This window comes from Nylanderia fulva, unplaced genomic scaffold (genome assembly GCF_048542155.1).
Source record: "Nylanderia fulva isolate GAGA-0341 unplaced genomic scaffold, ASM4854215v1 Scaffold17, whole genome shotgun sequence".
Classification (NCBI taxonomy): domain Eukaryota; kingdom Metazoa; phylum Arthropoda; class Insecta; order Hymenoptera; family Formicidae; genus Nylanderia; species Nylanderia fulva.
In genome coordinates this window covers 3,734,817-3,750,444 of record NW_028189945.1, presented here as the reverse complement: position 1 = coordinate 3,750,444, position 15,628 = coordinate 3,734,817, and the positions used below count along the sequence as shown (strand labels likewise).

Sequence of the window (15,628 nt, the reverse complement as noted above, 5' to 3'; positions counted from 1 at the left end):
CATCGGTGTCGGTTTCTTTTCAACTTTGCATATGAATGGCGACAAAGGAACGTTCGTAAGATTCGCGCGTCAAGATAGCAAACGTCACGACGTCCTTATCAGGTTATTCGGGTTCATATATTTTTCCAATGTTTTGCAGAGACTTTTTTTGCATTTTTGTTAAAATTTATCTTTGATAAAAGACAAGATAATAAATCTAATTTTTTTTTAAATTATACATTAGCATAAAGAAAAAATTAAACTTCAATTTATATATATGTACGTATGTATATATATAAATTATTATATATTGTTATATAATTATTATTGTATATTATTATTATTATTAATTATTATAGAATTATTTTATATATAAAATTATACAAAAATTTATTCTATAGAAATATTATATAAAAATATTCCAGTTGCTTAAAAATGTACGTAACGAAAGCATTATATTTGTTATCATTTATCATAGAAAACTAAAAGTGAAGGCGGAAACTTTTAGCAATAATAGCGAGCTTTCACAAATGCATTGATACATCGTGGATTGCAAATTGAAATATTTATTTGTCGGACGTAGCATGCGATGTATTTTTTATAGATTCGGTACTATCGATTTTGTGAAACTTCATTAATTATAGCTTTGTGCAATTTCTCGTCTTTAAATTAGATCGGGATCAGTGACATTCGCGAGGCTGACGACGCGTGACGCATAAGCAGATGATCGCGTAACAGACGTCCGATTGTCATTGTGTATATGTATATATATGTACGACGTCATCTTTCTGCATCATGCTTCGATGCACTTAATTCAGCGCTGTTTCGAGGAAATGCTCTACAATTCAATAAAATTAGGACATCGGAACATAAAAAGACTAATTTACATTATTGATTCGTATGTAGATTTAGCACATGATGTGTGTACCAATTAATTAATTTTTTTAATCAATTAAATAAAAACCGAAGAATAATCAATTTTCCAAAAAACTTGCAAAAGAATATAAAATAATGAAAATATTTTTAAAGCAAATTATATTATTATAAGATATTGCAAATCTTACGAAAATAATATCGAAGAAAATAATCTCGTCGTTACTTATTTATTAATATTATTATTCGTGTAAAACACGATAATTACAAGCTGTATGAAACTCGGCCTGATAAAATTTAGTATCCTTATCGTTTAAGTATTTTTTAATGAGGATTTTCAAAAGGAGCCATTAAATATATCTATATTCGTGTCGTCATTAATAATCACTATTTTCATACATTCATATTCATTATCGAATACCTGACTTATCTCGATGCCGCACGTTTATGTGCGGTAATGATGCGCTGCACACATACATATATACAATTCTCGCGTTATCTCGCGCTTTCAAAAATTCGGATCAATGCACCGCAACGGCAAGTCAATGACTCTGAATAAATAAATAGAGTGGACTCTACCGGTGAACGAACGGTTAAGGGATACTGTCCGATTCATGAAATCAATCGTTTTTTTCTTTTCAATAAGAATAATATTGTCATATGTAATTGATATTTTATCATTTAGAACATTTTATTTTTTTGTAAAAACTTAACGTATACTTAATAATGAAGTTACGAGTCAGCTTATTTTCCGAGTGTTTGAGAATTGAAGTTAACTTAATTCAATAGTGTGACCTCTCCCAGTTTTTTAATGGCTCCTATCATCCGATTTCCATAAAATCGCGTATGCAACCCGCATGATGCACGCGAACGAAACATCGACTTACTTTCGCGACCTGGTTTCCCGCCTCGATCGAACTCTTCATCGGGTAGCTTGAAATAAATTTGCCCGGTTTCCTGTAATACGAATATATCGCGAAAATCATGGAATATTTGGCGCCTGTATTTTTGCAAGAAATTTTTGGCTAAACTACGATTTTTTAATGAATTACTTGATCCTCTTATACATTTAATTACAATATATATTCTTCCCACATTACTCTGTTATAAAATTAATCACATTACTTAAAAATATATTTATTAACGCATATTAATTAATATAATTAATATTAAAGCAACACAGTTGAAAAATTTATATTTAATTTAACAGATATTACATGTTCCAAACGGTCCACAGAAATTTTTGTGTTAATTTAACATAATACGGATATGCTAAATGGAAACACAAATATTGTGTTAATATTTTAACACAAAATAAATGCGAAACTTCAAGTAATTTAAAATAATTTTGTGTAAAATTAACATAGTTTTAATGTAAAAATTAACTAAAAAAATGTTTAACAAATAAATCTTGTCACTAATAAAACAGACCATATTTATTATGTAAAATTAAAAATAGATGCACATTGCGTTATTTTTACATCTTTTTTCAGTTGTTTGAATAATTTAATATTTAAGTTCAATTATAACACAACAATAATATGTTAAATTAACACATGAATATGTTAAATATTTAACAGAAAAATTTTAACGAGGACCGTTTTTAACAAGAAAACACAAATTTTCCTACAGTGAATTTCTATCAATTGAGAGATTAATCAAATCAATCGAGATCGACAAAAGAGCCGACATATGTCGTTTTCACTTTTCAATTTAATCGATGAAAAATTACAGCGTTATCAGAGCAAGTTCGCAAAATTGATACGCAGTATCGATTTAGATGAACTATTGATATCTTGAATAAACTAAAGCGAATTTATCTTGAATAAACTATACTAAGAGCAAATATATACTGACAGATATATCGAGCTGTCGATAGGACTTGAAATGTTCTCGGGACAAGGAGCGAATCTAACAATAAGTACACAGAGAAAATCGCAACGCGGAACGACAGTACGTCTTCTCGAGTTCTCAAGTTGTGATTTCGAAACGACACGATTTTTATCTGAAGACATGTGTTGCGTTTTCTCGCGTAAAGAGAACGGAAGTATCGTCGAAATACGCAAAACAAACAGTGGATATTTTTTTAATGAATATCATCATTTCTTTTTTTTTTCTCGATGACTCTGTTCATTCACGAGCATCGAACATTTATCGATACGATCGATTGTTTTAATATTTAATCGCGATATATTTTTAAGGACGTTTCTGGCTGCAGCAGAATTACATCGTTGCCTCGCCTCGCCCATCGCGTTACAAACGGATATTAAAGACAGAATATATGAATGTAAGTCTAACAAAGAAGGGTTAAAACGCTCGACCCCGTTCGATCGCAACGGAAACGGCATCGTTTATTTCACCTTGAGAGGCGACGTTGGTTCGTTCGCGCGTGTTTCCCCAAGATCCTATTAACAGCTATATGCGCGGGAAGCCTTACGCAAAAATATATAGAACTTCTCTCTCTCTTTGATACGTCTCTCGTGTTCTCGAACAGAAATGTTCCAGTCGCGATACGTGCAACCACCATGTGCGAGCAGAGCTCGGTCAGGGCGAGAATAGCTTGGTTAGAGGGTGAATACTTGTCAATCGTGGAATTTATTAATCGCTAATTCATTGAAAATGTTCACGATATAACGATCGTACGTCGTCGATCCGATTATCTCGTGAGAGAAAAAGTATACATTTGACGAAAGTGTTATACTCGTATATTTTATTACTCGAGCTATATATGAATGAGTTATTTAAAAGTCGTTCCCCTTATTTCCTCATTTATTGCAAGTGTCAATTAAAATTTGATAAAGTGATATAATTAAAATGAACTTTAATATAAATGTGAAAAATCGAGTATATTAATCGTGAATGAGATTACTTGATTATTCACTCTCTATTATAATAAAAGAATTCAGGACAATATCTGATCCACTTTCTTAAAAATATTGGAAAGAAAATTTAATTATTTTAATCAATTGTACATATAATTGTATATTTTTCGACTCTAGGATCTATATCTTTGAATTGTTAATCAAATGAATCAGACTATGACTTGGATTCATTTTCATTTCTCGTGCGAAGATTGGAGATTTATTAGTGATACTACATAATTATCACGTATTTATTATTCGAATTTTTATTTTGAATGAATAATTTATAGAATTTATGATTTTTTTTTCAGGAAAAAAGATGGCACCGGTTCTAGGCGTACCGCCTCCGCCACCACCGGCTCCTCACATGGGACCAGATGGCTTGATCTTGCCGAGGAAACCATATAACCCTTGCCTTACCTCCAATAATCATAAGGACCTGCACAGAGAGTTGCTCTTTAATCAGAAAATGTGAGTGCTTCCAAAAATTTTTCTACTTTCTTTTCTTTCAAGAAATTAACTTATAGAAAAATAATGTCTGAACGGACGAGTGAGTGCCTCTTTATAATAGAAAGTTCTTTACTGTAATAAATATTTTATTCGATTCAGCACTTCCTGAAATAAATGTTGTATCGTTTCTTTTCTACTAGAAAAACTTCATTAATCGAACAAAATTTTAAATCCTCTTTTAAAATGTTTATATTTTTAGTATTAAATTTTCTCTTAATAAATTATCACTTTGAAGTTTCTTTGAATATCTTTACGATTTTTTATTAATTTCCCACGGGTATCTTTAAATTTGACAAAAGACCTTTTATCCCCGAGCAAAGAAGGAACTTCGAAGGAAAGATAATTCCAAAAGTAAATGTTTTACTTGTTACTGTGTCTACCTCCGCGTTTTCATAAGTATATAAAGAATTAATTAATATCGTGAGGAATATATATTTAATATCCGTGATGAAAATGGAAAGCCAATTATCAGCGTAGAAAACTTCCTGATGAAAGCTGACCGGAGGCCATAATACATTTTCATCATCCATTTTCATTATATGTGAATTATTCGAGCGTGATCAGAAATTATATAGATTATATAATATATAAGACGACGAGAAAGAGAGAAGTAATATGTATGCCATCTTGAAAAATAATTCTCGCTCAATGTTTTTCGATCACGCGATTATTCGACAGACGTAAAAAATCGAATATATACTTATACGTAATTTCGCTTCGCGTCTAATCAGTATGTACACGTATTCGTCACACCTGCGATTCTTCACGCTTCGATGAAATTAAGTAGTTCACGCTCACCGACTCTTATCTTAGCACGCAATATAGCACGTGACTATTCCACGTGCGATAAAAACAATATAATTTCATATAGTGTACTTCAACCAATTTATATTTTTATCTTCTCGTTCGCGCAATTTTTATTTCTTTTTTTTGTGCGTCTAAAAATATTTTGTCTTTCATTAAAAATATTTTTATAAAATTAAAATTACTATTTCACACATAACAAAAGTTAATTAAAGGAAGAAACTGCTTGAATAAGGATTAATTATTAATATTTTTTTCTTTTCGCAGTGGCAAAAACGTCTTGAATCAGAAGAGCGAGTTGCAACGTGCTTTGGAGAAACATAGGGAAGCCGCATCAAGAAGAGAAGCTGAAAGGATGCGGGAAGAAAGCTATAAGGACGATCCTAGAACCGCATTGCAAAGAGCGATCGAGCAAAGAGCAAGACACATTCAAATCACGGTAATTTAACATATATATGTATAATTAATTTCATTCTTCTTAAATTAACACCTTTAAATCTCTAGAATGAAATCCTGTGATCTTTAAATTAATTATATGAAATCCTCGAAAAAATTCGATATATGTTCAATTTTTAAATCTCGATATTCTAAATCTTTCGAATCTTCGATCATTTTGACATTCTGTAGTTCTTTCTACAAGAATTTTCTCTTAAAATTTACTTAAAAAATTATGGTAATTGTAGAACAATATAATGTTGGAAGAATTTTATAAGAGAATTTTATAATTTTTCTCTGATTAATATTTACCACAATAAAAACTATTAATATGTACACACAGAGTAAAATCAATCGAACATATTTTATATTAACTTATTATAGTAGATATATATTAATATTTTTATTGTGGTAAATATTTAATCGATTACTGTGATTTTCAGTAAATTCTAAGAAAAAATTCTATGTGTGGAATTTTTCAATTGTCAAGTCAAGATATCTCTTTTGATGTCACACGTATAAAATAAAATTACAAATACAAATGTAAATTTAACGATGCACTCTGATCTACTTCTTTCTCGACGTGAATGGGACTCGCATTGAATAAGCAATTGTCTGTTCGCAGCAAGAGCAATCGCAGGCGACGACGGAGCCGTCGAGCAATCTCTTGGTAACAGCGAGGGCGAAGCTGAGGCCTCGCACCGAGTCCCAGTGAGCCTAAACGAAGGTCGGAGGTCGCGCTCGAATGAATAGAACGATCGATCGATCTCGATCCGCTTGGATGGCTCGTGTAATTTCATACCTCGACGCCTTATCGATCGCAATCAACATGTATATACGCGTAACATCTGATTTCGTTGGCACGAGGATTACTGCGGCGTCTCTCATTTGGCGCGTCGACGAAAGGTGTGTTATATAATGAGCGTTATTAAGATAAAATACGCCACGAATTTCATCGCTCGATTATAAGCGAGGAGAGGATCAATAGAAGATTTATCTCATAGAAAAAAAAGAACAGTCAATCCACCGTAAAATCATTCCCAGAACAATGCGAAGGACCAAACGACGTTGTGTCACAAAGATTAGGATTTATATCTCTTTATGGCTTAAACATCACGAATTACGGTGTCGCTCCATCTGGGTCGGATAACGCGCAAGCAAAGGGCTCGTAAGAACGTATCGGGTGTCTCGATGTACAATCAGCAACCAATCACGTGTCTTTGTCGTGTTTAATAAATAGTAAACCTCAGTGTGCCGAGCTTAGTTTGATGACCAATTAGGATGACGTCGACAAGCGATAACGTATATATTATTACATACGATTATTATATCAGTAATTATCGTATGTAGTAAAAAGTAATCCGGTAATTATTATACGTGTAAACTCGAATATATAATAACCAGCGTATTTTTTCTTACGAGAAAACACAAAGGTGATTTCGTCGCGAGAGCACCGATAGTTAACATGATAATAAATACAGTTTGACAGAGTAGCGACACAAATTGACAATAGACAGAGTAGCGAGAGTAGATAAATGGTGAGATAAGATAATGCGAAAGAATTTATTCGTTTCCGTTTCGATCTTTTGATCTTGAACGATACGAAATGCTTCCTTTAATTTTCCAAAATTCACTTTTTCTTTTTAAGAATTCTTATATATTATAAAATTTACGACAAAACGATAAATATAGATTATTTTTTAAGTATTATTGCTGGGACTATTATTTGCGCAATAAAGTAAAATTAAAATTTATTGTTTCGTTATAAGTGAAATATTCTGTACCGTTTAGGATTAATCGGTCGAAGTACGCGCGAGAGTTCTGGATCCGCGAATATCCTTAGACACATGTCGTCTATACGAGGTACACCTATATGTATAGTCGTTTTTTTGCTTTCCTTTCCTCTCTTAGTAAAAGTCCCGACGATATCTTCCATGATCTTCGACGCGATTCGGGCATCTAGAAAATATTCGGATTATCGACAGTGGCATTACTCGCATTCTTGTTTAACACGTCACAAAAAGACCTCAACTCGAGTCACCTTAAACATAAAACGGGTTCTCCCTAAAGATACGCGCAACCAATCGCACGACTCACCATTAGTTTATTTGTCGCGGTAACTTCTGACGTCGTGAGTTTACGTAGCTGTGTACACTGTAAAAAAATTTTGTAAAATTACATTAAAAATATGTAAAATTACATAAATAATAAATGTAAAATTACACGATAAATAATGAAAAGGTAAACATTTTGATTATTTATCGTGTAATTTTACACTTATTATTTATGTAATTTTACATACTTTTGTGTAATATATTACATATTTTTTTACAGTGTAGTGACGAATTTATCCGACTTGAATGATGATACTAACCGCTTTTATTTCACGTGTACTATTAAACGTCAAATTACGTCTTATTATAGTTATAAAATGATGCCACTAGAAATAAATATTCCACCGGAGGATAAGAAAGAATAGATCAGAACTCTCCGCGAAATGTGTTCTTATACTTCATTATACGATAATGAGAGAAATAAGTGCGTTAGCAAGACACGGAGTAACAATTGTTGCTATTATATCATAGTGCATTATTTTAAAAATCTTGCAAAAACACGCGCAGCCTCTTAAGATGATAAAAAAATAATATAAGACATGAATTTGTTACACCTTTAATTTATCGATTAATCCACGAAGACTTTGACATATAATTCGCGCTTTTAAAATGTGTAGGGAAATATATCGACGTATAGAGAGATTATATTCGCTATAAAGAAGCCACAAATGGAGAATACTTTCTGTTTTTTGTACAATTATCACACGTATGTATTACTAGACTCTCTACGTTTATATCATTCTAATATTAAAAACTTAATTACACGATATTCAGGACCATAAGATCATCGCAATGATATAAATCTCGAATCCTAAATATATTTTATTCAATAACACTAAACACACCATTCCCCCTCCCGTCATTTCCATTTTAGTGTAAGAGTGTAAGAAATCAGTAATAAAGATTTAAAAAATGTTACGACGAATACAAATTACGATCCTTTTCTCAAAGCGTATCAGCGTATATCTATAGAAATGATAAAAAAAAAAAAAGAAATGCAAGTTCTATTGTTCAGTCACATATTCCAAAAAAAAAGCATTTGATGTTCAATAAGTAGAAATCACAAAATGCGCTTTCGTTCGTCTCAACTCGCGACATCGTACTATGATGCTTACGACCGGGAAAACAAAATTACGTATATTACATTTAACAAGTGTCACACGTGTGTTACATTGGTTATATTCTCATTCACGTGTGTACCATTCGTGCATCGCCGCACATGGATCGAACAATACAAGATTTTGACAATGATGTTACATCGAGATTAAAATACATCTTGACACATTTGATAGTGATTCATGTAAAACACAACAATGATGCATTTAATGATTGATTTATTCAATAATCCTCTCCGCGGGAGATGACTTCTTTACACGTGGGACGCAGAACGAGAGTGTGCTCGAATTGAGCGGTGTAACAACCCTTGACGTCGACCAACGGCGGATACGCTTCTACGGCGCCTTTCTCGCAGAGATCCTTAAGTGCCATTTGGTACTTGGTGCATCCGACACGATCCAACCAGCGTTTACAAAAAGCCAACGTACCTGGAGAATTCATGGAATTAGAAACAGATTAATTCAATTTTATTTTTTAAGATTCCTGACTCCTCGCCGATCATGTTGGAATTGTGACATTAGAGGCAAGAATAAACTAAAGATTCTTAGATGCTATTTCGAAATAAAAAGATATTTCAACATATTGAAAGAGTTCAAGATATTGAAACAGTACTTCAAACGACGTCATAATTTAACATGGTTGCTACAAGGACCCAGGAGCTTTAAACTGAGAATGTTTTTGTTCGGTCACTCACCGAAATGTTTGTTGATAGTATTGAGAAGAGACTTGCTGCTCTGCAGTCTCAATGGCACGAAACCGGCATCGAAGCTCTTCATGTAATGCGAACACTCCATGTCGTCATGAACAACGCCTCTACCAGTAGATCCAAAGGTTTCGATGGCGTAGAACTCGTTCTCCTCCATTCGAGTTGCCTCGCCACCTCGAACTATCGGCACCGTTTTCCCGGCGTGTATGCGGTAGGGCGCGATAGAGTGGCCTTTCAGATTTCTAATTGACTTTACCTGTAAAAAAATTCAACTTATTAATTAATCTTTCATTATTTTCGTCGATTTTGTATGGATCTTTTCCAGCAAAAATTTGAACAATCGCAAGGTTCCTTACGAAATTTACTTAATAAACCGCTTAAAATTAGTCACAAGCAATTAGAACAGATATTTTGCATATATTGTATATTTCATACCGGATACGTTCTGCCATCCAGTTCCACCTCGTAGGACTCCATTACTTCCTGGATAACAGCGCCGACGTCGCACAATTGTACGTCAATTCCGGCAGCCTTGATACCGGTATTGGTGGCGTCGCGGACAGCCTCGATCAGTTTATTGTACTTTGGATTAAACGTCAAAGTAAACGCGCAATCGATGATACGCCCATTAATATGCGTACCAAAATCGATCTTTGTAACATCATCGTACTCCAGAACGGTTGGATCACCAGCGTTCGGGGTGTAATGAGCCGCGCAATGATTGCGGGAACACCCGGTCGGGAACGCCAATCCAGCCTTGAGACCGTCCTCACCTATCAATTTCCGTGCGGTCTCCTCCAGCTCGTTACAAATCTCTATCATAGTCATTCCCGGTTTTACCTGCAGATTAATTTATTTATATATATATTTATTTGTATATATATATATGTGTGTGTATATATATATATATATATATATATATATATATATATATATATATTATATTATATATATTATAAATATTATATTATATTTATATTATACATACATATATATATACACACAAATATATATATATATATATTTGTGTGTGTATATATATATAATATTTATGTATATATTAAATATTTGCAAATTGTAAAAATGATTTGTTTCACAATCCTTGATATCTATTACTCTTAATACAAATCTTAATCTACTTTATTTTAATTTATTTTAATCAGTGTACAATAACGCAGATTTACATACCCATTTCATAATATGCTTTCGAGTTTGTCGATGTGCTTCAGCTGCTTGTCTGGCTTCATTGTAGATATCATTGTGCATTCTGTCAAGGGCGCGTGCTTCCTCACTAGTGAAGCGATTTTTTGCCGTTCTGTCATCTATTCCAGCAACGGATGGATGATCCATTATCTGTCCTACTGGGAAATTGCCATCTGGGAATAATTCCGACACAGGAATGGTCGGTGGGTCTGTTTGCTGCTTTATGCCACCCTTGTTTCTAGGCTTACGCTTCTTCTTCTTCTTTTTGACATCCTCGCTCTCTCCATCGTTCTCAGCCAACTCTGTGGGACCTAAGAATTTCAATCAAAGAGATATTATTATAAGTTATTAACATGGAAAGCTAAAAACATACTATATTAATTATTGAATTTAGTTTATAATCATCAGTTAGAAAAAATTAAAAACTATTAATACCTTCTGCTGCCGCATCATCGTCCTTAACTTTATCCTCTTCCCCTTCAGGAACATCTGCGCTAGCTTCTCCAGCACCTGCGTGAAAATATTCACTATTAATATTTTATAATTAATAAGACTATTTCTTTTACTAGCAGCTGATAGTTTATGTATACATGAATCTGGTGAAATTTCAAAGCTGTCAAATCAAATACGAGTTGAAAATCATTGATTCCGAATAAACTGCAACAATGATATAATAAAATGTTGATACCAGAAGATAATGGAGCACATTAATACCTCGTGCAACGACAAAATCGCGCGCTTTTAACAACACGACGAATTGCGTTAAATACTCGAGATTAAACGAAATGTCGCGAGCAGGTATGATCTAAAGCAGATGAATCTCTCCCGGCGACTTTGCAACCGTATTTTACGGTAAAATTAAAGAAATACGTGAGGATCAACGAGGAATGTGTAGCGCGCAAACTATCAAGGACGACGATCCGCAGGATCGTATTTAAACGCACCGGCCTTCTTCTTCTTTTTCTTCTTCTTCTTCTTCTTAGAAGCTTCAACTGCGCCGGTCTCGTCCTCCTCGTCGACGATCTCGTTCTTTTCCTCGTCCACGAGTTTTTCGGCGGATTTGCCGACCTCGTCCAATACAGCCGCCATTTTCGAGAATGATGGCTAAACAATGATGCGACGTAAATCGACGGTATCGTCGAGAACGCAGAAATTTAATTTATCGATCCGCGATAATTTACAAAATTTTCGTTTTTACCGACTGACAATAAAATCAATGATAAGACATTTTTTTCAGAATTAAAACATTACAAACTTTCTTTGTATATTTGCATACATTCTTTTGATATTAAAAAATAATCTTTATTCAACTTTTGTTATTTAAAAATATTTTTTTATTTTACTAGATAATTTATAAAAATTAGTTTTAGAAAATTATAATGTAAAATCTTAAATTTGTCACTTATTAGTAACTAAGTATAAAATAAAAAAATACGACTTTATTTGCAAAATTGATCTTTTGGAGCGACTCAAGTTCTCGGTGAATGCTTAACACTTTTTGCGTTATCGCACGTTTAAATACCATTTAAAAATGTCTTAATTTAACATTTACGTACAATATTAAGAGTGCGCAGAAATTCGCAACTTACTTTTCATAAGCTTTCGTTTTCTTAATATTTCAAACCATTTCAGGAATATATATATATAATATATATATATATATATATATATATATATATATGTATACCCAGCAAACACCGATATATAATTGTTACATTGCTATAATAAAACGGAATATAACAGGTAATATAACGCGTAGGTTACATGTAACATCCATGTTAGTTGTAATTTCCCACTCATAGATGTAACATTTTAATATAACATATATTACATTGTAGTTATATTGTAATTATATACCAAATAGCACATTGATGTATTGATAAGTCAGTGCTATCTTGGGATATAATGACAATATAACTACAATGTAATATATGTAATATTAAAAATGTTACATCTATGAGTGGGAAATTACAACTAACATACGTTACATGTAACATGCTTAAGTATATAACATTTATATACTGTGTTTGCTGGGTACATTTATTTAAGATATAGTATGCACGATACTCGTAATGTCGACCTACACCTGGATGACAGCCTTCCCGAAATTATCGCCGTGCATCATGCTGATGAATATATTGACTATGTTTTCGAAGTCCTTGGTCACCGTTTCGCGATAACGAAGTTTGCCCTCGCGGATCCATCGCAGATTCTGCTCGATCCCCTCGTTCCAGCGATTCCACCAACGCGAAACGAGGAAGCCCTCCATCTTCAATTGATTGGAATGTATCACGGGCTGCAGGATGCTGCACTCGAATAAGGATAAGGAATTTACATTGTAGCTCGAGATACTGCTGCATACGGCTATCCGACCGAACGGCTTCATCTGGTATATAATTCTACTAGAGATTTCTCCGCCGACCTGCAAATATAATTTCATCGCATCACAAAGTATAGGCGGGTTTCACGATATTCCTTGGAAAAAATCGCTTCATATTTTAATTAGACTTCAACAGAGAAAAAATCGAAAAGTTATAACAAATAATGAGTCTTTTCATTGTGTCAAAGGTACTTTAAAGAGAGAAAATATTTAAAAAAAATTAACAATGCGCATATTTAGGAAATAAAAATGTATAATTTACGTATTTTATCAACGTACATTATCGAAGAAACAATCTATCCCTTGCGGTGCGACCTTGCGTAGAGTTGTCGTGATTGGTGTGATCTTGTAATTGATAGCGACATCGAAGCCCAATTGTTTGAGCCATTTGCACTTGTCGTCGGTGCCACATAAACCGATGACGATGAGGCCCAGATTTTTGGCAATTTGGCCCACGTGAGAACCGATCGCACCGGCAGCCCCGCTAATGACGATAGTCTCACCGGATTTTGGCTTGCATATCTCCATCAAGCCAAAGTACGCCGTGTTACTGTAAATGAAAACACGAGTTATAATAGTGTTCTCTATTTTCCCTTTTCTTCCTATTTTTATATTCACTTTTTTGTTGCAAATCAATAAGAAAATGCGTTCATTAAAAAATTATGATGCAAACAAATATAAGAGCAAATATTTTCAATGTTTTACCCCGGCATTCCTAGTACGCCTAAACCCAGAGAGTGCGATAAACCGCCTAAGTCCGGCAAAATGTACGGTGGTTGTTTCATGAGGTCTTTGTCGTCATCCATCGTTGGTTTGATAATTGTATGAGTTCTCCAGCCAAGATATGCAACAATTCTTCTGCCGACCGGATAATTCGGATTTCTAGATTCCACGATCTTAGCAACCTGACTGCCGAGCATTGTGATTCCAACCGAATATCTTTGGACGTACAGTCTCATGTACGGGTCTACGGAAAGGTATTCGGCTTCCACAAGATATTCTGAAAGAAAAAAATATAATTCGATCAATAAGATGATTTATTATGACTGATATATATAATGTTAAGATAACATAATGAATAATCGCTTGAGAATTATTTAATTTTTAATTATTACGCTAGAATAGAGTTATATATTTTTATATACATATCTATATAGTTCTATTTTAATAGTTATATAATTTTTTTATTTTCTAGACGGAGATGCTAATTACACAATGATATAGTCTGATATAATTGTAAACTTTTATTTTTTGTAGCACTTTCAAAGTATAATTTAACGTTTAGAGAACGGGTGTATTTTTTCGTAAACTTTTGTAATTTGAAGTAAGAATTTTTATATCTTTATTATAGTGTTCTACTATGAAAAAACAACCCTTATAGAGCCAAAATATTGGCTTCCCGTCCTCTAAAAGTTAACATAAGTATGTTGGAATGTAAAATATGATTATCTATCTGATATCTAGATTATTCATGCAATTAATTATATAATCATAGTTTTTATTATTGATCATACAACGGTATATACAACGGTCGTTAAAAATAAATCGTGTTTGTGTTTAATTTCTATTTACCAGCCTTAATCAACCTTAATCAGCGAATCACATAAAATACGATGACAACGCGATTAAATTATCTCTACCTTCATCCTGTAAAGGCGGCAACTCCTCTTCTACCAATTTTAAATCCGTCGACTTCGGCTCGTTCTCGAAATGCTTTGCTATGACATATTTTTTCGCTTTCACCATCTTGCGTGATTGTATTCAATTCTTTCGAATCGGAGAAGTTGTCGAATTAAATTTCTTCGCTCGCTGTAATAACTTTATTAGATGTTATATAGTGTGCAATGGTGAGATCACGATAAAATTTCTCGTCGATAGCAAGTGTAGAACTGTTTTTACTGTCTCGAACATTTGGTTTTATATTCTCATAAACATATGTAAAACGCGGCATGTATTTGAGTTCAAATAAATTCTCCGCTTTAAGAAAGGGAAACAAATTCTTACAAAATACATTAAATCTATTCATTACTCCGATAACGCTTGCAATTAAAAGATATATGAGTTTATCATCGAGGATTCACCTAAATTTAGATAATTGACAACTTATGACTACAAAGGTAATATTCCTTTACTTCAGATATGAAAGTATATGTAGACAACCTTCAGAAGGTATGTGTAAATAAAGTAAAATAAAACAATAAAAAATAAAATATATATGATTTATCAATAATAATCATACTACATACATAATAACTGGTGCATTATAAAATAATAATCAAATAACAAAATAAAAATCATTTACAATAAACTATGATATAAAAGTTGCAAAATTTTTCATTTCCAATTTTCCAATTTTCAAATTATATAAAAAATATACATTCTCATATATTTATTATATTATAAAAATATGGTACGTATATATAATTCTCAATTTTATAAGTTTAAAATTTTCGATACTTCAATATTGATCCTCAAAATAACACATATAAAATCATTACTACTTTAAACTTTAATATTAACTGCTTCAACATAACTTTAGACAAACTTATCATCAAATTTAATAAACATGTCCGTGCAAGGTACACGTGTACACTTGCTAAGCGCATTTTTCTTCACCATGTTATCTTATTTATCGTAAATTTATAAA

The 15,628-nt window shown here is 32.8% G+C and overlaps 3 protein-coding genes across 3 annotated transcripts in view; 1 reads left to right on the top strand and 2 right to left on the bottom strand.

Moving 5' to 3' along the window:
- LOC114938121 (uncharacterized) overlaps positions 1-8,494 on the top strand; it is a 44,598-nt gene extending 36,104 nt beyond the window's left edge. Inside the window, exons 5-7 of the mRNA XM_029311892.2 lie at positions 4,025-4,184; positions 5,295-5,466; positions 6,088-8,494. Of these exons, the coding sequence (XP_029167725.2) occupies positions 4,025-4,184; positions 5,295-5,466; positions 6,088-6,177 (422 nt within the window). The 3' untranslated portion in view covers positions 6,178-8,494. The remainder of the gene's footprint in view (positions 1-4,024; positions 4,185-5,294; positions 5,467-6,087) is intronic.
- Positions 8,117-12,752, bottom strand: und (methionyl aminopeptidase und). The gene is made up of 7 exons (XM_029312163.2): positions 12,686-12,752; positions 11,546-11,705; positions 11,037-11,111; positions 10,587-10,912; positions 9,834-10,238; positions 9,387-9,654; positions 8,117-9,120 (listed from the first exon to the last, which is right to left on the bottom strand). Exons 2-7 carry the CDS (start codon positions 11,688-11,690, stop codon positions 8,915-8,917), a joined length of 1,425 nt encoding a protein of 474 aa, XP_029167996.2. The 5' UTR covers positions 11,691-11,705; positions 12,686-12,752; the 3' UTR covers positions 8,117-8,914.
- On the bottom strand, positions 11,913-15,622 carry LOC114938290 (prostaglandin reductase 1-like). Its single transcript, XM_029312164.2, has 4 exons — positions 14,622-15,622; positions 13,687-13,981; positions 13,261-13,531; positions 11,913-13,023 (listed from the first exon to the last, which is right to left on the bottom strand). The coding sequence occupies exons 1-4, from the start codon at positions 14,725-14,727 to the stop codon at positions 12,682-12,684; spliced, it is 1,014 nt and encodes a 337-aa protein (XP_029167997.1). The 5' UTR covers positions 14,728-15,622; the 3' UTR covers positions 11,913-12,681.
- Between the last annotated feature and the right edge of the window lie 6 nt (positions 15,623-15,628).

What these genes read in the sequence shown, in the direction of transcription:
- LOC114938290 (XM_029312164.2), bottom strand. Translation starts at nt 14,727, where the DNA reads ATGGTGAAAGCGAAAAAATATGTCATAGCAAAGCATTTCGAGAACGAG. An exon ending in GGCGTACTAGGAATGCCGGG is followed by an intron (nt 13,532 to 13,686) that starts GTAAAACATTGA and finishes TTTCATTTACAG; the next exon opens with TAACACGGCGTACTTTGGCT. An exon ending in TAGATTGTTTCTTCGATAAT is followed by an intron (nt 13,024 to 13,260) that starts GTACGTTGATAA and finishes TTATATTTGCAG; the next exon opens with GTCGGCGGAGAAATCTCTAG.
- und (XM_029312163.2), bottom strand. Translation starts at nt 11,690, where the DNA reads ATGGCGGCTGTATTGGACGAGGTCGGCAAATCCGCCGAAAAACTCGTG. An exon ending in CGATGATGCGGCAGCAGAAG is followed by an intron (nt 10,913 to 11,036) that starts GTATTAATAGTT and finishes TGAAATTCTTAG; the next exon opens with GTCCCACAGAGTTGGCTGAG. An exon ending in TGGATGGCAGAACGTATCCG is followed by an intron (nt 9,655 to 9,833) that starts GTATGAAATATA and finishes ATTTTTTTACAG; the next exon opens with GTAAAGTCAATTAGAAATCT.